The sequence below is a fragment of the Chaetodon trifascialis genome, chromosome 2 (assembly GCF_039877785.1).
Source record: "Chaetodon trifascialis isolate fChaTrf1 chromosome 2, fChaTrf1.hap1, whole genome shotgun sequence".
NCBI classification, from domain to species: domain Eukaryota; kingdom Metazoa; phylum Chordata; class Actinopteri; order Chaetodontiformes; family Chaetodontidae; genus Chaetodon; species Chaetodon trifascialis.
Genome location: NC_092057.1, coordinates 24578595 through 24602669, shown reverse-complemented (window position 1 = coordinate 24602669; position 24075 = coordinate 24578595). Strand labels below are relative to the sequence as shown.

The 24075-nt window shown below is 42.8% G+C and overlaps 2 protein-coding genes across 2 annotated transcripts; one reads left to right on the top strand and one right to left on the bottom strand.

Moving 5' to 3' along the window:
* Positions 1–13606: 13606 nt before the first annotated feature.
* Positions 13607–22062, bottom strand: crybb1l2 (crystallin, beta B1, like 2). Its single transcript, XM_070979393.1, has 6 exons — positions 21918–22062; positions 16499–16593; positions 15960–16078; positions 15195–15327; positions 14959–15101; positions 13607–14379 (listed from the first exon to the last, which is right to left on the bottom strand). The coding sequence occupies exons 1-6, from the start codon at positions 22024–22026 to the stop codon at positions 14208–14210; spliced, it is 771 nt and encodes a 256-aa protein (XP_070835494.1). The 5' UTR covers positions 22027–22062; the 3' UTR covers positions 13607–14207.
* Positions 22025–23826, top strand: cryba1l2 (crystallin, beta A1, like 2). Its single transcript, XM_070971908.1, has 4 exons — positions 22025–22089; positions 23019–23160; positions 23404–23546; positions 23679–23826. The coding sequence occupies exons 1-4, from the start codon at positions 22025–22027 to the stop codon at positions 23824–23826; spliced, it is 498 nt and encodes a 165-aa protein (XP_070828009.1).
* The last annotated feature ends 249 nt before the right edge of the window (positions 23827–24075 follow it).

Sequence of the window (24075 nt, the reverse complement as noted above, 5' to 3'; positions counted from 1 at the left end):
TGTTATTGATTTAATAAGGACACATCTTAAGGGAGCATGGTTTTCCTCAGTTCATCTCATTAATGAGCTCAAAAGCCTGTGTTTGCATGCACAACTTGTACTCTCCACACTGATGAGGAGGTACAAGAAAGACAGGATGATGAGCACATGCGCCTTCTGGTGCTTACTACAGACAGCATGATGTGCATGAAGTAAGAGACTGATGCAGACACGGACACTTGAAGACGCAGACAGACACACTGAGAAACAAACAGTACAAGACAGAGAAAAGTCACGCACATAAACACTGAGACAAAGAGAACCGGGACATGTACTTGTGGAAGATGACTCAACATGTGTAATGATTTTGTAGGAAATTCTCTATGACATTGCGCGCTGGCACAGTCCGTCTACCCCTCACACACGCATTCACAGAGGCAGCAGCATCTTTCAGCGTCTGTCCAATTGTCACCGACAAAGACGCCTGTTCTTCAGCATCTTGCTCACCTCCCCTCTCCGACATTGCTTTTCTCTTTGTCTTCCAATGTTCCCTCCCTTTTTGCCAGGCTGTGGCGTCACCTCTTCCGCTTAACCATATACTGCTGCTGTCGCTCCACACACTGGCACACAGTCAGCAGCACAATGGCTACTGGAGTGACATGTAATTAGCTTCTTCTTCTTATAAGGCAACAAGTTGTTGAGTTCCTAAAATGCTAGACAGCCAGTTCGGGAGGACGTCATCACCTTTGTGTTATTATTTTCCGCATTTTTTACTTGTATGCTAAAGTAGTATCCACTTTATAAGTGTTTAATAGTGATTTCTCATCATTCTAGAGGAGAAATAGTATTAACACAAGCTAATTAAAATATATTAAAATGTTTCCCTTCCTTCATTTTAAGGAACATTCATTGTACAGGGCTGCATTAACCTGCCAGGGGGCTGGCAGGGGGTGATCTCTGGGCCCTGAATGACACCCCCATTCTGCTCACTATTTGAGCATCATATATGTACTCTGTTGTCTTTAAAGGAGCACTCCACCAATTTTACACAGGCAGCTTAGTTTACTCAGTATAAGGAGTAATAGTGTGTGAAAGCAGTTGTATTTTCTGTGGCTCTGGAGGAAGCTTTCTAAGGTAACTATGACGATGTTATCAGCAGTTAATTAGAAAGTAGACTATTAAAGGCAGCTTCATTATATTCTGCATTATAGTCTGTATTTATATATGCATTTATATGCCTTAACCAGATTCCATGCGATTAACTACATAAAAATACGTATTTTTGTTTTGAAATATGCAAATGTAACCATGTTTCAACTGAAATAAAAACAGTATTCAAATTTTAAAACATGGCGCCTCTACAAAACAAGGTCTCAAGATTCATTTGAAAGTAAATTGCAGGAGCCACCTTAAAGGTTTCTTGCAAACAAGCAACAGTTATGTTTAGATTTGTTTTTTCTCACGAGAATATATTGTGTGTATCTTTTTGTGTGGAGTTCAAATCATTCCTCGTAAAACATTTGGTGAGATTCTTTAGAAGTTGTGCACTGTTTACATCATGTTTGATTGCTTGTAGTCCACCAACTACTGCTAATTTCCACCAGAATACAATGAAACTGATGGCAGAAATATGTGTAATACAAATAATGCAAACAAAATGGGAACCCACTTATAAAAACATTGCACCACAGTGCCAGTAATGGCCAAAAGCTCCACAGGGTAGGCCCCCAATCTCAGCCTATATTGTGATTTTATGGGCTGAACTGGCACACTTTGAACCTGGACTCTATGGGCCCCTTGAGGATATGGCAACCTCATAATGCTGCTCTCAATAGTCTCTGTAGATAGTCCTTAGGATAATATCCTTTGTACTGGGAGACATACAGTCTGCAAAGAGAATTTCTTTAAAGGCTGTTGAACAACAGAGTGGTTGAACTCGCTCTGCTTTCTATGGTCAATGCAACTTCCTCTCCTCCTCTTTCATCACCAGCTGAACAATTGTGTAACACTCAGCCATATGTGTTTGCATGTGTTCAGATCAATATTGTCCACTCTCCCTCCTCCTCCTCCATCCTCCCTCTCTCACACACTCACTCCATTTCTCTTCCCAACTCATCTGCTCAGTGTCCTCTCACTGCTCTCACAAATGACCAAAAACATGAGAGCATTTCCTCTGACTCTCACTCTCTGTCTCTATCCCAGTCTCTCTATTGATATCGCTATCTCTGGCATGCTTTATAAGGTGTATGATTTACAATTAAATTTGATCTTAAAGCCTGGGAAAATAAAGAAAAGATTACCTGTGCATATCTGCATGCAGACAGGTGCATATGCAGAATAACTGATGCTAAATTATTATAAAAAATACTCACAATGTCATCACTGGCAGATTTGGTAAATAGCCATGTTTCTGTGTAACAACCCCTATAAGGCATTTAATTGAACGAATGGAAAGGAAAGCCTCCCAGCATGCACTGGTGCTTGACTTATGGTCAAGTATTGATTTACTTGTTTATCTACACTGATGTTGGTGTCACTGTGTTCTACATTGTTTTTACTGTTTCCACACTGACATTACTGTTAAACTGTTACAAGTGAATGTGGTTACACAGTGAGTGATGACGTGCACAGCAGGTGACGTTTGACGTGGGTGGGTTTTTCCCATCTTCGTCTACATGCTATGGAGCAATGTTTCTATGAGCTCCAGTTGAATTTGTATCTTGGACACATATGAGAATGCACATGCTTGCACAGTAACACAAAGACAGGCGACAGTTGCAGCAATAATATGCAAAGTGATTCAGCAATGTCAGTGAAGGAAAGGAAGAAGAGTAAAATAATAGCAAATATCAATTAAAAAAAAAAAAAAGCACAATTTAAAATGTTTTAAAAGCCAAATATAGTATCGCCCATACAATCTAACAATGTGTCATATATTTAAGCCATATCCCAACACAAGGCTAGCATTGTTTTTTTGTTCAGTTCAGGCCAAAAAATTCTAAGAACAAATGTGCTGCAATAGGCCAACAGATTATAGGTTCCACAGAAATCAGAGCGGTTGGTTCTTGAGCCATGGGGCTCAAAAACTGTTGTGGCCTCAGAGAGGAAATGTAGGAAATGCATTGATAACATTTTCTTGGAACGTTTCCCACAGTGAGAAATTATTTTCACAGCAGAGGATATAGTGATTTTCTTATCATACATGGACCACATACGCAGTCTGCACTTGGCAACCTTCCTCCTTTAAATTGTGCTTCATCTGCAGGGGACAGTGATCACTTATCCTGTGTTTGATCAGAATTTTGCATTGAGGACAGATCCAGAAACAGCCAGGTCATATTGTCTGTGTTGAATCATTTAGTTATTCGTTCTTTCCTCTGATCTGCAGCAGTGTTTGTCTTGCTCCACCATCCTCTCTGTCTCCATCTGTCTCTGTTGTCAGTTTGATTTCGTTCTCTGAAGTTTTATTGGCATGACTGCAGAAGTGCCAAAGCTCACTGTAATGGCATCAACTTAAGTTCACAGGTTTATTCTTTTTCCCAAGTTCTTTTCTCACATTTCCCACACTTACTTGCTTCACGTCATCATCCCCTCCAAATGTTGCCTGAGCTTGTTGTATGTGCGTCTGTGTCTACGTCTGTGTGTGTATTTTCTCTTTAACACTTCCCCCAGGTGTAAGGTCTTGCTTTTGAGGTTTTGAAAATGATCCTTCTCCTACTTCAAGGTGTTCTATCTTTTCCCTCTGTGTCTTTTAAATACTTTTCATTTAGCCAACCTTTTAACATGACTGTTCTGTAATAATATTTGCCTAATCCATTATGCATCTCATCAAGAACAAAAGCGCACAGATGGCAACATTACACTGAGGAGGAAAGTAAATGATCCTGGTTTAATATCTGCCTCCAATAGCCACCTTGAGTGTGAATGAATAAATTAATTCATGAGTGCATTAATGGAGCCATGAAAAGAACATAATGACAAACCAAAGGTAAGCAGCACCAACTGCACAAGAGTATATAAGAATATCAGATCTAACAGGCCTGTGAAGGTGAGAAAAACCCAAGAGAGAAAACCTGTGAAGAAAGAGCATGGGATCATCACCAGTACAATGGCTGCCTGGATAATGCCTGGACAATGAGAGGAGAATAGTCAGAAGAACCGCAAAGAAAAGACAGGAAAGACCAACAGCCGACTACACACACAAACAACACAACAACCTCAATCCATCGGTGAGGAACAGGTAGTGTGTGTGGAGCCACATGCAGACAGACGTCAGCGATGTGACACACTGTGGCGAAGAAGAATCCCTGAACTCCTTTTTTACAATATTAAAAAGGTTAAATACTTTCATATTTTGCGTGTGAGTTAAAAAAAAGAGTTGAATCAAGTTTTTTTCTGTAAGGTTCAAAAGATGCTGAGTGATACATCTACATTTTTTTGATATTCACATATCAGGAAAATGTTAATAACCTCCATTTTCTTCTGGAGATACAGTCAGGATGGCTCTATGATTTATACTTTTGATAATCTGGCTATGAATGATTTGGCTGAGACATACTAAAGGCACACCACTTAAAGGGACACCATTTTTAAATGAAAACACTCCAAAAACAAAATACACAAGAACACTGAACCACAGTTCCAGTGAACTCAACGCCAGTGCTGGGCAAGTTACCTGAAAACTAATCAGTTACTCATGAGTAACAGATTACCCAGCAGCAGCAAAAACGATTACTTATATTACTCCTTATTTTTATGTCATTATTCAGCCCAGTTCTGTTAAACTGGCTTTAAACAGCTTTAAGTCTTCACAAGTCACATACACACACACACACACACACACACACACATCAGAGTCTGTGGTCAACACGTGCAGAAAAATAAAAAACAAAACATTTTGGTTTAAGCAACCAGTGGAAGTGAAAACTTCTGAAATTTGAAATAAAGTCAAAATATTGCAAGTTTTCACGCTCGGCTGAGGTCAGAAAGTTGCTGTATCGATTAAAGAAAATGCGACGGAAGCAGACTCAAGACGTACAACAGGCGTGTCGCTTCAGCGTCCCCTGAAGCTTCTGCTCCACTGGAGAAATGAAAAATAGATGCAGATGAAAACATTAGATCTGTGTGAAGTGATGAGGAGACTGTAACTTTCCTCCAAATGATACATGAAACAAACAGAAATGTTATATTTACACCAGATTCCATCAGAGATGTTGAGAACCGCTGTACTAGATGATACAACCCCTCGTTTTTGGCACGTTACTCCTCCCACAGTAAGCGTGCAGGTAGAAGAGCCACCTCCAAACGTGACAGCTGCCAAAAACTGCAGAGACAGAGCAGCAACTTGAAAGTACTTGGCAGAGCTGTCACCTGAAAACTCAACACCATCCTTGTACATTATCCAGGCTGCCAAATATAGACACCATCATATTCAAGCTGTGAGACAGCATAAGCTGTAATCTGCACACACTGCACAGGAAGTGGGAAAGACTGGGATCAGTAAGGTCCTGGGCGGTAATTTTGTGCCCCAGGGACCTCTCACAGGTTTGTATGAATCGTTGTCTGATCTCATCTAAAGGCATAATTTCAAACAGCCACACTGAAAGGCGGGATGAACAGCCAGCAGTCACAGAGATGAGTGAGAAATGCCAATCATTCAAAATGGGAAACAGTGTATATATTACATACATATCCAGAAGGTCCCTCCTAGAAGGCCCTCATGGTGTTGCACTTAATGAACTCAAACACATGTGCTCAGTTTTGAAGGTTCCTCTTCAGCATTTGGCCCTCGTGAAGGTGGAAATATAAGACTGTAGACACACACGCACACGCATGCACTCCTCTCATCCTCATTTTCAGGTTATTGTGGATACTGCCCATTATCTACTTCACTCAGGATTCAGACACTTTCATTTGGATCTGTATCAACCACTGACACGCAGCCAGACAGAAAGCATTCAGTCCTTGTGACGCCTCAGTGGCACCACATTTACAGGCGATGGACTGGTGAATAAATACATGAACAAACAACTATTAATGGATGGATTTATTACTTTCCCACAGGCTGTTTCTTCTAAGGCCAGTCCTCCCTCCTCTCCCCTCCATATCTTCACCCCTAGCCACCACCCTCCCTCCTCTCCCCTTGCATCCGTCTGTTCCCCTTTCATCTTTTATTTTTAACCCTCAGGCATGCCTCATACGTGACGCAGATGGGCACGTAATACAGACTCAGTAAAGTAAAGAGGGAAAGGCCTGGGCTACAGGCAGACAGAGACTGATATGAAAGAGGAAAACAGGCAGACTCAAGGGGTCTTGTTTGGGAGACAAGGAGGGAGAAAGAGTGAGATAAAGGCCTGGGGCGAGGATAGGTGGTGAGACAGAAAGAGAGAGGGGGGTGGGGGGGGGGCAGAAATATGATTATCTTTCATTTTACACATTATCCAGTAAGAAATAGGTAGCCTTCCTAAAACTTGTCATCTGTCACACTGCTGAAATACCTTCCGGCAACATTTTCAATCCCCCGCTGTGGTGTAAACCATGTCAAAAAACTAAAAACATAACCTGCGTTGTATTATTCCCACTTCTTCCCTCTCCTTCTCTACCCCATCTATCTTCCTGAAAGCTCGAAACACCCACTCATTTGTCTGAGCAGAAAGAAGAGGAGTTACATATCAATCTTACATCACTCAACAGTCAGCCTGAGACTGTTCATACAGGCACTGAATGAGAAGCAACACGGCGTGACGCACAGCAACTGTCAGAGTGAAGTGTTTATGTACTCGTGTGTGTTTGCATATGTGCGTGTGAGTGAATCAAAGTGTAAATATGTGCAAATGAATTTAGGCATAATTTGTTTGGCTGCAGAACAGATCAAGGCAAAAAGTAGTTCCACAGAATCACACAGTGCAAAGATTCCTTTTCTTTCCACATGGTCCAACGCTTTCCTCTCTTCCCTCCAACTTATAATAATGAGATAACATTACTCATAATTGGACAATGAGACTAAAATTGTCAGTCCACTCCTACTCAACATACGTGTGCAAGCTGTTTTCAAACTTATACATCACAATCCCTGCACATAACAATGGCAGCATCCTAATCACTGCCAATTGTAATGATTAATGTAGCTTCATGTAGGACTATATTATTCAAATATCACAGTAAAATTAGTACCGATGACACATTCGATTGCTGCCAAAAAAAAAAAATCTGTGACTTTGGTAGCGTAAAACGTTTCAGAGAATCATCTGCTTGTTGATTCTATTTTATCTGCCTGTAACTCTGACTAAACTCATTAAGCTTCCTGAGAAACACTTGCAGTGCAGTAAATATGGAGGACCAAACGTGACTAATAACAAAAAACATAAATACGCATGGTCAAATACACTGACAAATAAATTGAAATAAAGAAACAAATAAATGCATGTTAAAAAAAAAAACAGAAACACAATTAAACAGTACAATTAACAAGTAGAATGGGCCAATAAATTGACAAAACGTGATGCAACTATGTTTGTAGAAATAAAATTTGCAGAATGTATTTTTCTTTAGCATTTGATTTTCTTGATGGATGTGGCTTGATCTGTTGCACAGGTTTTACTAGGAGGGCTTAAGGGTTAGGGTGCATTCCATCAAGTAAATCTTGCTGTCTTTTGAATTGACCAACTGTAAATAAAAATATAGATTAAGTTATGGTTTCCCACACAAAAATAAATGGAGGTGTCTTCCACCAATCAGAGAATGGGGTGGGGGGGTAGCACTTGTTAGCACTTATAAGGTTTATTGCTGTGAGCACACATGATAAAGGCATTGGTTATACCTGTGTACCTCGATGAACAAAAGTTGTTTTGATGATTCAATTCCACTGGATGACGGCCTCATTCATTCAGTTTTTCCCGTTTTATTCATTCACTCAATTTTATGTTTAGACTTATTTTTTTAATTGAAGAGTCGGGTTTGGGCTTCCATAAAGCAGTTCTCAGGGTATTCACATGGGCTGTTGTACTTACCTTCTCATTAAATTCCAAAGAAACTACAGGCTTCCATTGTAAAGGAGCCGTATATCCTCTCTTTTCCACAGAATGAAAATAAAGTGTTGTGGTTACCATCCATCCATCCATTATCTATACCGCCTATCCCTTTCAGGGTTGCGGGGGGGCTGGAGCCTATCCCAGCTGTCAATGGGCGAGAGGCGGGGTACACACTGGACCGGTTGCCAGTCGATCGCAGGGCAACACACATGACAAACAACCATTCACACACACACTCACACCTATTGGCAATTTTAGAGTCACCAATTAACCAAATGAGCATGTTTTTGGTCAGTGGGAGGAAGCTGGAGTACCCGGAGAGAACCCACGCATGCACGGGAAGAACATGCAGACTTCGAAAGGCTGCTGTTGTGGTTACATTAAATCCATTTCTTCAACCCACTGAGGCTAGTGCTTGAATGATTTCACCCCCCAGGGACAGGGAACATGAACTGACAAAGACAATGTGAGAACATGCTCCATTATCTCCAGCAGCTTTCGATAGATATGAGCTTTAATCGGTGGTGGTGAATGACCTCCTGTCTGAGCATCCCATCAGGTCATTAGAGCTGCTGAATCACCACATGGTGAGAGAAGTGTAATGCTGGAATTGGAAATGAGAAGGTGGAGACTGGGCGGATATGTATGTGTAGGAGACTCTGTGTGTGTGTGTGTGTGTGTGTGTGTGTGTGTGTGTGTGTGTGTGTGTGTGTGTGAGAGAGAGAGAGAGAGAGAGAGAGAGAGAGAGAGAGAGAGAGAGAGAGAGAGAGAGAACTGGTATTTATCACGTTGTGGGGACAAAAATCTGTTTACACAGTCACATTGTGCAGACTCGCCTCCCTTATGGGGACAAAATGCAGGTCCCCTTAATGTAGATCATTAAATTTTAGGGTGCAGACTGAGGATAGGGTTACGGGTTAGGGTTAGGGTAAGGCTCCAGGAAATGAATGTAAGTCTATGTAATGTCCGCACAAGTGATATAAACATGTGCGTGTGTGTGTGTGTGTGTGTGTGTGCGTGTGTGTGTGTGTGTGTGTGTGTTGTGTGTGTGTGTGTGTGTGTGTGTGCGTGTGTGTGTGTGTGCATGTGTGTGTTTCAACCCCCCCCCTGCTCTCTACAATTGTTTAGCAGTATTGCACCGCAAGGAGTCATTAAGCTCTTATAAGCTATCCCATAATGCTCTCCTGCTGAAACAGTCCCAATTCACAGAATGACATCAGCAGCAGGGCTTGAAATAAGTGTGGCCACATGTGCTTGTATGTGTACGTGAGTGTGCCGGCTTGTGCTTGGTACACTCATATGAGCACCCGTGTGTGTGTGTGTGTGTGTGTGTGTGTGTGTGTGTGTGTGTGTGTGTGTGTGTGTGTGTGTGTGTGTGTGTGTTAACTTGTGCGTACTTGCATGTGTGTGCGTGTGTGTCAGTCTGACGTCAATACTCCTCCGATCCATATTTAACTACATAGTGAGGAAGGCTCACAGCACCTTGTAGGTGTCTTATCTCGACATATTTATAGATTGAACTAAACTGGGTGCTGGTGTGACAGGTGAAGTGTGCCTTTCCCTCTCAAGTTTGAAGGGAGGAAGAGGCCAGGCTGCACTGAGAGATTTTATTTCTGGAGTGGGACTGCATGGGAATGTGTTCTGCAAGAATCAAGTTTTTTTTTGTTGGGGTTTTTTTTTTGTTTTTCAGAAGCATTTCAGAAAGGGATAAAAAAAATAAGGAGGAATGTGCTGAAATGGGTGCATCATCGCATATGAAAAAAAAAACCCTCGAAAAACCTTTTGTCCCAGTTACAAGAACAACCAAGAGGCTTGGATTTTGCTTTCAAGTGGTGAAAAAATGATGTGACATCATGAAGAGCTATCGAGAGGAGCCGCTATAATGGGACTTAACAGCACAAAAAAGTGAAATGTCAAAAACACAAATAGGAAACATCAGATGAAAGCAATGAGGCTATAACTCATGTTTCCATTGGCGTCATAATGTTCACTTTTTCTCAGCTGGATGACCTCTCCCCATTCCTGTTTTGCTATTTCTGCTGCTCTCTCCGCCTACATGTTAGTGTGGTGGCGACTGCCTGCCACAGCTGTATCCGCTGTATCAGGGAAGTCTCCTTGTATTGTGCAATATTCAGTCATATAATAACAGAGAGTTTCAATGTGTTCTCATAAATGAATGGCTCACGCCTGCCAATCAATTAGCCGCCAGAGCAGAGCACCAAAGGAGGTGGAGCCACATTTCAATCTTCATTTCCCTCATCCTGGCGGGAAGGATTCATTTAATAACACTATGACAAAATTGTATATGTCACATGTTTTCAGTCAGGCACGGCTACTTACTTTCAATTCTGCTCAGCCACTATTGCTGTGGAGAAGAAGACAGCGAGAATGAAGCAACGCTGTATCAAATTCAGAGGCTTTTTTGTCTTTTGAGCAAGGACAAAACAGTGCACCTCTGATGAATCCTTCAAGCACTGACCCAGAATCAAAGTGAGTGGATAGAAAATGCAAAACCTATTAATTATTAACAGGAGCCTACAAGGCATGAATTCAAGTTTCAGCTTGTTGTTAGAGGTGCAGGCAACAGAATTTTAAGTGAGTGATTGGATGTTTTTTACAGCAATACTCTTTAGGAGTTGTAGTCAACTAACCTCCTACAGGTTTTATGTATGCCTTTGACTTTTCAATCAGTGAGACTGATTTTTATTTTTTATTTCTTTAACACAGGTGCTGTGTTTTATACTGATGATTCAGGCAGGGAAGCTTCGTGTTCATCCAAGTCTCACAAGTGCTCCAACACTGTCTTATAAAATATCACAGGTTTCCTTCCAGAAACCTGGACATTCAAAATACCTTCCCACATTGATACTCTGTTGGAGTAACAAACAGTTGGCTAATGTTGTTCAGTTCGCCATCAAAATGTTAAAGAGTTCCTTGAAAGAAGAAGTGGTGGTAACCAGGAATTTAGTGAGTTGGTGTGACTGATTCAATGCAGTTGCACAAAGGTGCTTCCTGAATTAGCGTGTGATATTTGGGACACTGTGTATGAACTTTAACCCCCTTTGCAGAGCGAACACACATTTGGAATTGGCGCGTCATTGTATTACATTGTGTGATGTTTTCTTTTTGGAGTGAGTACTCCTTTTGTTGCATTTCAATAGAAAGTGTATGGTCAGCAGTTGGTATGGGAGATAAAAAAAAGCAAATGAAAGGACGTAGTGAATCATATTTATGCACTTTCATTTATGGGCTAACAATGAATGACTGATAATCTAATGCAGTTTACAAAAACTTGCCTCATTGTATTTCCATCATTTGAAGCACTTGCAGCAAATTAAAAATCCTGTTCTCTAACAGTCTAATCATCACCGACGTCACACCTCAGATAAACCACACCATACATGAGTGATGTAGTTTGATGTTTTTGAATATTTGATATGCCACAGAGGAAGTACGTACTACATAATTGATCATACTTTATTAAAAGAAGGTCCATTTTGGTGCTGACGTTTGCAGACCACACTGTCATCAGTGTTCTCTTTGAGAAAGATAAATAATGTATGAAATCGGTCCATCATAGAAAGCTTCAAAGCATAATGTGCTGTTTTTGACAGAGTGCTCCGGTAGAGGAGTTGGAGTGCTTTCTTCTTTCACACATTAACAATGGTGGTCCAGATTGTTTTCCATCAGTAAAAATCAAATCTTTCTCTGCAGCAAGCATTATGTTGAGTTGATCACACTGTGAGTGGACTGAGGATAGAAACTGCAAACTACCTCAAGATGTCCTCCAACAATAACAAATCCAGTCAGTTCCTCAAGTAAGTTGATAAAAGCACATTTATGTCTTAGAGATGAAGATGACAGATGTCCAATAAAAAAGTTTTCCAGTTGAAAATGATAGAAACCCTAACTGCTCATTTGAGCATGGACAGATTACTACATCCAAAGACTTAAAGGGGTTAGACAGTCGTGTCTCAGCTGCTAACAGGAAGAGACTTAACAGAGTCCACTCAAGAAAGCTGGAGGATGTTTAATCTTCACAGTGCGGAAAGACGTACCTGCAGAGCTTGACTCTAGAAGGATGGTTTCACATTCATCTGCTGAAAGTGGAAGGTGTCTCTGTGCTCACCGTAAGTCTGAGGTTAAGACGTGCACGACCTTCACTCCAGCTCGGGTTTGCCAGGGTGTGCCAAGATGTTGTTGTGCCCGAACAGAGCACTGAAATCTTTGTTTATTCAAACGGGCTACCTTTCACTAGCCCGTAGTCAGTGTGCTACATTCTATGTTTTGCATTATTGCAAGATGCTCACATCTGGAAAGCAGAGTAGGTTATGCACAACGGAGGTTATTTTGAATAAATCTAACAAAAATGCTGCTTTAGCTACGTCACTGTGTGCTTCAAATGTTGGCACATGTAGTTTTCCTGAGGCACGCCCAAAGTGTTCCTTCTGGCTACCAGTGTATGTACGAACATGATTTGTTACATCACAACTAATTTGGAGCCAATCACAGTTAAATATACAACACACACAAGTGGGATGTGGAAACTTGAATTGATTGTTTTGTGTTTAGTAGTTAAACTTTTGAATTTGGCATATTCATTGGCTCTGAGCTTTTCAGTGTAGAAGCTGACATTTTTCAGTTTTTTAATGAGGTAATTGCAGCAGACTATTTTTATGTCTTAAAATCATGTCTCTGAGGGGATTTTCACTATTGAGTCTCTTCATCTGATCTCATTTTTAGTCTCATTTAGTTTGCATTAATTTTACCCTTCATAATTCAGATGTTTTAAATAATTTAACTTTGTTTTGAGAAGCATTTTCTGTTGTCTTTTTGTCTCCAGCGTAGACAAAATACTTCAGACATCATCTTTTTTACTCCACGCATTCTTCCTTCTTGTCAAAACCTGATGCGTGCATAACCCAAAATGAAACTTGACCAGTGACAGGTGCAAAGTGCTCACTAGTGTCTCACTAGTCGGGGCTAATGTCACCTCAAACCTTGAGCTTCAAGTAGAGATGAGGAGCAGCTGCAGTTACAAATGTCTAGTTTTCAGCCGCAACTGATGCTGACTCCAGTGACATCACTTGAGGACATTTGTTAGTCTTCACACAACTTCCTCTGTGGCCAGAGAACGCTTTCTGCAACAGTTTTCTCATATTCAGTAGTACTCCCCAACAGCTGCAAAGAGGCTTTGATGTGTAACATCATCGAGTCAACACAACACCATTAACACAACATCGACATTTTATCTCCTTTTCAGTGTATATGGTCAATTAATATTTTCACATCCGATGGATCCATCACTAAAAAGGTCTGCAGAGGTGACGGGAGCTACAGAGTTGGGTGATAATTCTGCGTGGATTTGTCACTATGAGCAACTATTGTAATAGAAAAAAAACTACTGACTGTAGCAGCTTTAAGTTCAGGATCTATTTTTAACCAATAGCACAAAGGTAAGCATGCAAGGTAACGTAGAAAATAATATTCTAAATGACCGCTAGCTAAGTAGTGGGGGGAACCTTTATGTGTTTCATAATCCGTCCATGCACTTGGAACAAGTGTTTGACGCATATCTGTGAAATAAGACGTCATTTCAAGTGGAACCAGATGTGAGATACTTTATTGGGGTTTAGGCTTGATGTGGCTGCAGGATCTGAGCACAGAGCTTTTACCAGCATGTCTCCTGTTGTGGTTTCTTCTGTTTCAGTTCCCCCACCACACAAACACACAAATCCACACTGGTACCTGGGTCAGTCAGCCTCTTGTGGGCTTATTGAGGGCTGACGCTGGTGTGATGTGAAAGAGAAGTTTGAGGGGGAGAGAGGGAGGGAGGGGAGGAGGCAGAGGTAAGTGGTAAGAAGGGAGCTGACAAACAGAGATGGTGCAAGAGGGAGAACAAAAATGGTTTATTATCAGATAAAGTCTCAATGGTCTGTGTAATTATCTCCTCCTTCCCTTTGAATAACTTCATTGGTCGCTGGATTACGATGTTCCAACAGCTAAAAATAACAACCCACTGTATTCCCTCCACCTTGCACTCAAACTGCCAAGTGACTTTGGGACAGAAGTGAAATATTACACCCTCTCCCTCCTCCTCTCCTTCTTCGCTCTCCCGCCTCCGCCTCCCCCTCCATGTCTCTGCCCGCCCTCCACTTCCTCTCCTCCAATCCCTCTCTTCCTCGCTCTCGCCGGGTTTCACTTGGAGGACATGGTGTAGCAGCCGTGTGGGTGCCACTGCATGTCGCGGATGCGCCTAATGGACTGCATCTGGGGGCAGCGGGCGCCAAACTCATTGAAATGCCTGAAATCACCCTTCTCCAGCAGGTACTGGCTGCCACGGTAGCCAGGGAACTGGTAACCCACCCAACTGTGGAGAGATGAGAGGAAGCGCAGAGGGAAGGGAAGAGAAATTACATTTTCAAAGCGGGGATAGAGTGCAAAGTTGCATGTGTGATGATGAGGAAAAAGGTCCACGACTGAACAGAGAAAATTCAAAATGGATTAAGGATAGAAAACAAAAGGTTGAAAGATGAGTAACAGACAATTCAAATGCTAGAAACACAGATGTGGACATATCAGCAAGGATAAACATTTGATATATGAAGACACTGATCTATGTGTCATGCTATCAGGTGCAAAACCACAGGGCAGACTGCGTCCCAGCTGCTTGTTTCAGGCAGCAGGGGACAGAACAAATGAAGTAATCACAGCATTTGGGAAACAGTGTCTGCTGCTCTGACACAGGCAGAGATTCTGAGCTGCTGACGTCCAACTGTCTCACGTCTTTCTGAACTAAGCTGAGTGGCTTTCGGCTTAATTTAGCATACGGGCATGAAAGTGTTATCGATCCTCCCATGAAAGCCTCAGCAAGAGAGCTAATAAGTGTATTTCCCATAAGTATTCTTTTAGAAAAGACCGGAAAAGGCTTGTAACACCCAAAACTCACGTTCCACAGCTGACCATGATGCTGCCCACTCTGTCGGTGAAACCGTAGGAAAACAGGCTGGGGACATCATCGTCCATGATCTCCATCTTACGACCCTTGAACTCTCCGACCTCATACAGGCAGATCTTGTGCTTCTCGGGGTCCTAGAAGACAGTAGGGAAAGAAAATTAGGGGTAAGCAGTAGAAATGACGCAAGATGGAAGATGAAGGAAAGTAGAGCAAGCTGTGCGGGTTACCATGCGGACAGGCCTGAAGGACAGCAGGTAGTCGTTCTTCTGGCAGTTGCTCCAAGAGTCCCAACGGGGATACTCACCCTTCTCCAGGATGAACATCTCACCACAGAAGTTCATCTGCTCAAAACCCACGAAGCTGGAGGGGGGTCACAGAGAGGAGAGGGGAGGACGGCCATGAGCTAAGTGTGTCTTTTAAAGAAGCGGACCACTGACTTTCCACATGAAGATCAGTTTAGTCACCATGAAGGGTTATATTCAGCCTCTGAAAACCGTTCTATGAGCTTTCCAAAGTTTAGGAAAAAACAACCCAGATGACATCATCAGGGTAAGTCAGCGTATCTCAGCCTGCCAGATTTTAATCTGTCTCCTGTGAGTCCCCCAACTCTATGGAAGTGCAATACAAAATCACTACATGTCCCCCTTGAAAACTTTCTCCTCATCGCCTTCTATCTTTGATTTTTAGTTTTCCACATCTTTACGTGATCACTGCATTATTTTCACTGCTGTTTGTCGCAATATCCTGTTATATATACAATAGTATCCTGTTTTTAGTTTAGGCACTGAAGTGTAGGCACTCTCTGCAAATCACTCAGGATAAAAGCATCAGCCAAGTGCCTAAAATATGAAGTGTAAAATGTCACATAATGGGAAGGTGCAGTAGCGATATCACCTGCTCTGTGCTCTGTGCTGTGGGTGCTGGGTACATTATGTGTGCTTCGATGAGTGGCTGAGTGCGTGCATGCAGCTGTACAGGCACAGGCTACTTACGGTCCACAGTCGACGCGCAGGGAGCGCACCCTGTCCATTCCCATGTCACACACATTCATACACTCGCCGTTGATCTCAATACAGCGGCCCTGGAAGTTCTCCTGGTCATACACACACATCTGGATAGTGGGAGTAAAGTAAAGAGAAAGTGAATGGGCGTGAGAGAGGAGGTCACAGAGGTGGTTTCAAATCAAGAGCAGCACCGAGGAGAGGTGAAATAAGATGGAGCAGAGTGTGGCAGAAAAAGTGACCCAACAAGAAACAGTCAGAGTAAAACGAAGTCATTGTGTTGTCATGACAGCTTTCTCCTCAGTGACTTAACACACACACAAGCCTCACACAGCGTTTCTCTGCCAGTTGGAGTCGAACCAGCAGGTCGTGATTTGCCCAGAAGGTAAACTGTTAGTGAGGCCAGCTGCTTCACACACTGTGGAAAGACTGCACGGTATGTTTGTGATGTTGATCATCTGGTGTACATGTGGAGTGTAGTGTATGAGTGTGCATACGTGTATGTGTGTCTGTGTGTGTGTGTACTGTACCTTGTAAGACATCATGCCCATCTCAGACATCTTGTTCTGAGCCGCCTTCCCATCAGTCTGGGAAGCAGACTTGGATTTCTCTCCAGACATGATGACTGAGAAGAGAAGATGCTTTGAATCACTTTTTAATAGCTGTCTTTTATGATCACATTAAGGGTCTGTATGAAAGTTACTTGCACATGTTAAAAAGCAAAACCCTCTCTAGTGATGTCAGTATTATGTTTGCTAGGAAGCAAATTCTGGCACTCTCCAATTCAACTGAATATATTATTGGACTCATAATATCAACATGGCTACCAAACTACACAATATAAGCTGAATTAGCTAAATGATGGCAAACATAATAACATGATGCGTCCTGTTAGCCAGATATTGCAGCCAAGCTGCCACATTTTATCTGAAAAGTTTACCTTTTTACACATTTCACTTCCCTGTAGTGCTGCTCTCTGTTAAAATACAGAGTAAGACGTGGTGATTGCTAGAGGATAGTGACAAACGTGAGATCACTAAACACCCTCTCCCAATCTCCCAGCAGAATGAAAGATTTACATTTTCTTCATCTTTCCTAACCCCCACCCACACACGCCTGATCATTTCTCTACAGTCCTTATCAAAGCTCACAGCAGTTCAGACTTAACCACACAAATCGCTACCTTGTCACTTGTTTTGCTGTACACTGACATTTATAGTAGAAACCCGCAAACCTTTTCAATCAAAAACCATCAAAATAACCAAAATGAAGTCAGTCCTACAAAAAACATAAGAGATTTTTTTAAATAAAACTTTTGATAAGCTGGAACTCTTTTCAGGTTCAAGCCCTAAACTAAAAAAGGAGAACCCGTGCAGTTTAAGCTGCATTTGTGGAGACAGCTTGAGCAGATTCTAGCATTATATTCAGTAATTCATGCTCAAAATAAACTGTTTATTCTGAATGTGACAGACTTAAACAGGCTGTGGTGCATTTACTGACAGCCATCAAATTGTAAATTCACATTTCATCGACAGTGTTTGACAGATCTTGAGCTCCAGCTGTGATAAAATGTTCTTATTATTAGGTATTACATCAGGTTATTCCTGCTCTCTGCCTGCCGTCTTTCTTTTCTTTTCTCGCTCTGTAAGACGTTTGTCCACTGTCTTACCTGTGGCAGTGTGTGCGTAAAGGAGTAGACTCGGGCCTGAGACTGGTGGTCAGTGTGAGAGTGCGGCAGGCCCCTCGCCGCTTTTATATGCTGGCGCCCAGAGAGTGGGGATTATAGACACAGAAACAAACTCGCTGAGCTCACAGCCCCCACAGAATAGAAATACCCCCATCATCAAAGAGAGAGAGGGAGGCAGAGAGAGAGAGAAAGACGGTCCGGCAGAGAGAGAGAGAGAGAAATATAGGTTGAAAGAAGAGGAGAATATGAGGAAGCGACGAACTGAAAGCCAATGTATATGTGATCGCAGAGAACTTGATGAAAGACAAAACAACTTATGACTTGATCATGACTTGAATCCATGATTTAAAGAGAGTTCAGTTCAATTGAGAGCCTTTTTCTAAGCCAGCCAGGCTGATTAGGTTCACATTTAACAGGCTGTGAGAATTCTTCACTCCTGTTCCCTCCACTGCTGCAATCAAGAGGCGCTGGGACAAATAATAACAGGAAAAGCAATAAGCTCTGAGAAGCAATAACCTGAATGCTCCACCTCTGGGTGAGCAACGTGGTTCAGAGTGTGCACGGACAATAATCAGGATCTCTCTAATCATCACAGTCGGGGAAAACTACTAAATGAAAGACCTCTGCCTTATTCCTCACGTGGGTTTGTAAAATATTGTGGTGGGTGTTAGCTGCAAGTGGAAAGTCCATGAGATGCTTCTCCCAAAGTGCACTCGAGGGAACAAGCCAACTGGACCAATGTAGCTCTGAGCATGGCTGCGCAGGCGAGGACAGGAAGGAATTAAGGTTTACAGAGGTGGAACTGTACTTGACTTGGAGTCAGGGGTCGGCCTCATTCATTTTGCAGTTTGTATTTAAGTGAGCATCAGTGAGAGGCCACTGGAGCGATGGGGTGAACCACACACTGATGGACGTCCTCAGCCGCCACTGAGAGTCACGCGAAGGTAGCAAACAGGGGAAAGGAAATGGGGAGAGAGAGGGGTTTGATGTGCAACAAAGGTCACTGGCTGGAATCAAACCGGCAACAGTTGTGACCGTGAGGCTCGTGTTGCTCCGAGCATTAAGGAGCGTACATGAACACACACTGATGACATAAAACATTCACTTTATGTGAGTGGATAATAAAATCGGCCCTGAAAAACATGACAGAAATTATATCTGAAGCTGTTTAAAACACTTATATTCCTAACAGCAATAAGAAACAATAATGTCAGTAAAGCAATGTGTCTTATGATTAAAGAATCTGTATGCAGCAAATCTTAAGTTCCTGAAATTTGTTCATTCGTAAACTTAAGGCACTTTCAAAACAATTCCTCTCTGGACTCTCAAGGAAGAGAAGTTAGGAAGTCACACTCAGCATATGTTATTTGCATTGCAGCGCACATAAAGCTGACAATCCAGGAAAGGAGTCTTTGACGCTGCATAAATGGCCTTTGAATACAAGGAATGGGACTGTTTGTTTGTCACATTCACATCTGGCACAGCTGGCAGCATGACAGGAACACAGTTTCATCATTTCACATTGTGGTCTTAAGGTAAGCAGTGTTTTTAGTGCAATCTAATGCAGCAGCTCAACTGATGGGAGACGATGAAATAGAGAACATGCCCTGCAGACAGGTCCATTAATCGATATCTGGAGCCTGGCTGAAACACACTTTCAGATTCAGTGAAGGTGTGATTAATGTGAAATGAAAGGTAAACATTTCCAGAAAAGCCTGTCTACATAAGGTTTATCCCACATGGTTCATACGTCTGAAAAGCTGACATGCATATGTGGGCTGCAGTCAGAAGCAAATTCTTCAAAGTGGAGCATCCTGAGGATCTTTCCCACATTAAGTTTATGACGTCAAAGGTAGTCCTCTAAAGCATCACCGTTATAGTGCGGAACGCTGCAGAATTCATGCTGAGTTACACAGGAGACAGCGACAAGACATCTGCGTGTCTGAGAGAATAACACAACTCTTTATACACGAATGTTTCGTTTCATGTTGGCGCAGAATGGTGAAAGAGCAGTGAGTGGGAACATGATGGCAGTCGTGACTTTGCTGTCCATGGCCGATGCCTCTGTGTGTGTCTGTATATGTGTCCGTTTGTGTGTGTCTGCCTGCATGACGGTGAACATGAGGAAGTTGATCTTGATCACTCTTCATGTGCTCTCTAGATGAAATGTGAAGGGTCAAGGCCCAGATGAGACATTTCAGGGGTTACTGTGGCAACTGTGGCCTGTCACTGATTGAAGTGATGGACTCGGGGGTATGTAGTAAGACATCAGAGCAGAAATACTGGATGGATGTGACACAGGTGCAGCTTCATAGACTGACATATTTCAAGGTAGTCACAAAGGGAAATTCTTTTAAATTGCTTTTCTAGCTATTCATTTTAACAGAACGGCTGATTATCGTCATTAATTGAATTCCTCTATGCCAATTTCCTCAATTTTTTGGAGTCACCATTGAAACATGCTCCCCCAACGGCTCTCCAAATCCTCCTCATTCTCTGCCTATAGCCCCGGCCATTGTTGCTCTATACGATGACACTGCTGACCTATACGAATAGACCAACAACAGCACCGCATTCCCCACCATCACCTCTGTGCCTGCCTGTATATGATCTGCTGAGTCGACAGGCCGCATATGGTTACAAAGGTGGGGGGGGGCAGGGGAGAGAGACAGAAAGAGAGAGAAAGACGAGGGGCACAGCGCGAGAGAAAGAAGAGAGAAAGAGTGAGAGAGAGACAGGAGAGACAGACAGACAGACAGAGAGACAGGCATAGAGAGAGCCCAGTTCTCGCTTTTAACACGCTTTTCACGCACGAACATGAGCACAGAGGTGCGCACGTGAGGTTCAATCTCACCTACGTCAAGTTATCACAGTTAGTCAGAGGAATACCGGAACTCTTCTTCATTTTGCCTTTAAACTTAAACCTTTACAATAAGAGCTTTCATAGTTGGAAGTAGTGAAGTGAATAGTGAAGTAGGTTTACTAGCAGAACCCTAGTTAATGATCATTTTCTAATTAAAGTATTATGGGCTAACTGGAGGGCCCAACAACATGTTACACGAATGCTGGCCTTCATAGAAGTGCTAAGCCAACTTTCGGTACATCTCATTATGTGTATTGATTACAATCTGCCACTTAAAGATGTTGTTTATTCTACAAAATCAGTTGAGTTTAGTTACGATGTAAATCAACAAAAAGCAACACGTTCTCACAATTAAGAGGCTGGCACCAGAGAATGCTTAATTTTGCTTAAGAATAAGTGAATTATTTGATTATCAAAGAAGTTGTTGGTGAGTTTTCAGTTGTAAGCCTAAAGAATTAGCCAAATTGATTAAGCTAATCAATTCAGCTGTCATGGGACTAAGCAGCAGTGAATAATAAGACTAGTGCTAGAACAACCTATTTAAGCCTAAACAATTATGAAAGCCTGTTTGTAACAAAAAGCCTAACAAACAGATTTGTCTTGCATTTTTTATGCACCATGCCTTGAGGAACAGGTAATTTAAGGCCAAATTCAAATTTGCTAACTTCAAAATGATATCTGTAGATGACTATGTTTTCCATTTTCAATTTCATTCCCAGTTTCAGTATTTATTAGAGCTTAATTTTGAAACCTCTAACCGGAAGTATCGCCCTAAATTTTAGCCGCTTCACACTTGGCTCTTGGACATCATTAGCATGGTAGGGCAACAGGCGCGCGCACGCGAGCACGACGTTCCCCGCGTGGACGCTGGTATAAAACAGAAGCGCCAGGTTCACACAAAAGTCTGTGGAAAGAGGATTTGGTGTGTGAGGAGCGCGAGGAGAATCCAGGTAAGCAGGAGCGGGAAAATGACCGAGCGGTCCCCGGCTGGACTTTACGGATGAAATGCTGGTTTTAGCTGCTCCTAACCAACACTTTCTAGGTGCTAGCTTGTCATTAAGAGCAGATTGGCTGTACAGGAAGATGAAAGTAAAAATCTTAAATTCATGTTCAGTAAAAGTATGAATGAAAAAAAAAAGTTAAAGACAATTTTTCGTTGTTATCCAGTGAATCAAGGTGAATCTATTTTACTGTTTAAGCCCCTTCTCTGGTTCATGTGCTTTGTTTTTCTTCTTTTCTTTTCCACCTTAGAGATGAATAGAATCACCAGAACACACATGAGCTCACCCATGTACTTCCCTAGCATGGGCACAGCCCCTTTCTTCAAGGTGAATTCACACACACACACACACACGCACACACACAAACAAACACAGACATGCGCACATACATTACTCACATCCCCATGGCTCCCTGCTCTCCTCCCCTGTGTGCAGGTGACTGTGTTCGAGCGAGAGCATTTCCAAGGCAAGTGTCTGGAGTTCACCTCCGAGTGCTGCAACATCCATGACTGCGGCCTGGACAACATCCGCTCCATCAGAGTGGAGAGTGGAGCGTGAGTCACACAGCCTGTACGCCTGCAAGTCTCTGTGGACAGCTGACTGACTCCGAGTCTGTGTGTGTGTTTATGTAAGTGTGTGTGAGACGGAGGTGGGGAGATAATGAGAGAGGAACTAGTGTCCAGGCTCCCACTCTGAGGTCACTCCATCATGCACGCAGGGCGCACCCAGCATGAGCAGCTGTGGGGAGGTTGACTTTTTTTTTGCCACAGCTTCCTTTTTCAGATGAAATGCAGAGGAAGAGTCTTTTCACGCTCACCTCAGGAGTTAAACAAGCCTTTTGACCAACCTGAGAGCTGCAGGTTCACTTTGTGGAGGCTATTCAAAGCTGGCACGTGTGGTCAGCAGTCATCATTGGTCACCAGTGGAATATTGCAGGCCACATGGATGTTTTTATACCTTTGATGAAATGGTGTGACGCCTAGTTTTCTCATACAGAGTACAGGAGGAAAAAAGTCAAGATCCCTGTTATGAAAAGAACACAAAAGAGAACCATCTGGTTTATACCATCAGCACGTTTTTTTTTCACACTGGTAGCTCATTTCCTCCAAAATGTTTTCCTTGATAACATTCGATATTTCTGTATGAATGAGCAACAGTCAAAGCTAAAGCTCTGAAGAAACATCCTGTTATTATTTCTTTATTCAGAGTTTAAGCCCTAAAAAAGCTCAGCTCATCATCAGGACGTTTTGATCCAAGCTTAATTCTGATTGGTCCATGGTAGTATGTGACATCACCTATTCTCAAAGGAGCCAAAAAATGCAGAAATCTCTCATGTCAAATAACTCCAGCAGATTATATGCCACTAATAATCCCTCCAGCAGACTGCACTCCTCACCCTGTCTAATGTCACCTGTCTCTGTTATGTTCAGACTGATTTCAGACATTTGCCGTTTATACTTCCGGTCTAACTGCGTCACTTCTTCCTCTCATGTGTCTAGTTGGGTGGGTTTCGAGCACCATGACTTCCAGGGCCAGCAGTTCATCCTGGAGAGGGGCGAGTACCCCAACTGGGACGCCTACAGTGGCTCTCTGTCCTACCACATCGAGCGCTTCATGTCCTTTCGCCCCATCTATTGCGCTGTGAGTACCTGCTGAGTGTTGGAGGGCTAAACAGAAGTGGGAGAATGAAAGGGAGAAAGAGCTCATGGAAGTGAGAAGATGGTGAGTGGCAGAGGGGAGGGAGTGACCAGAAGAGCAAGCCACACAGCGAGTGACTGAAACAGCTCAGAAGTAGAAATGAGACAAGTCAGTGCCAAAGTCAGCTCGCTCTGTCCCTGTACGCCTGTCTGACAGGCCTAACACGGACTCTCTGTCCCCCCACAGTCTCACCACAGCAGCCGCATGATGATCTTTGAGAGGGAGAACTTCATGGGCCGCAGCACCGAGCTGTGCGACGACTACCCCTCCCTGCAGGCCATGGGCTGGATGATGCCTGAGGTGGGCTCCATGCACGTGCAGTGTGGAGCGTAAGTCTTGCAGTTTGGCTTTTATTGAACAGTATAAAGAGCAGTACAGCATCAGAGAGCCACCAGCATCAGTGGTGCTTTAACCATTTAAAATCCTGACTTTCTTTTCCCCCGTCCTCTGTCTTTCTTCAGCTTTGTGTGCTATGAGTACCCAGGCTACAGAGGCCAGCAGTACATCATGGAGTGCGAAAGACACAGCGGAGACTACCAGCAGTGGAGAACCTGGGGCTCCCACTGCCAGACTCCAAAGATCCAGTCCATCAGACGCATCAGGCACTGACAAGGAGCACATGAGGACGGGCTCAGGCTAACACCTGGACGCTGTGCTTTAGGGGCCTGACTATGAGCCAAAAGCCTGAACATGAGGTTTGGTTCTGAGTTTACGGCTTCATCTGTCAAGACTGCAACTACAACGCAAACCATCAGTGACGTAGCAGCTACCTCTTTACCCCAGCTCATATTCATATTTCTGTTCATACTCATTTTGTCTTAGTACAAGTGAAATAAAGTTCAGATTGGGAAGAGAAGA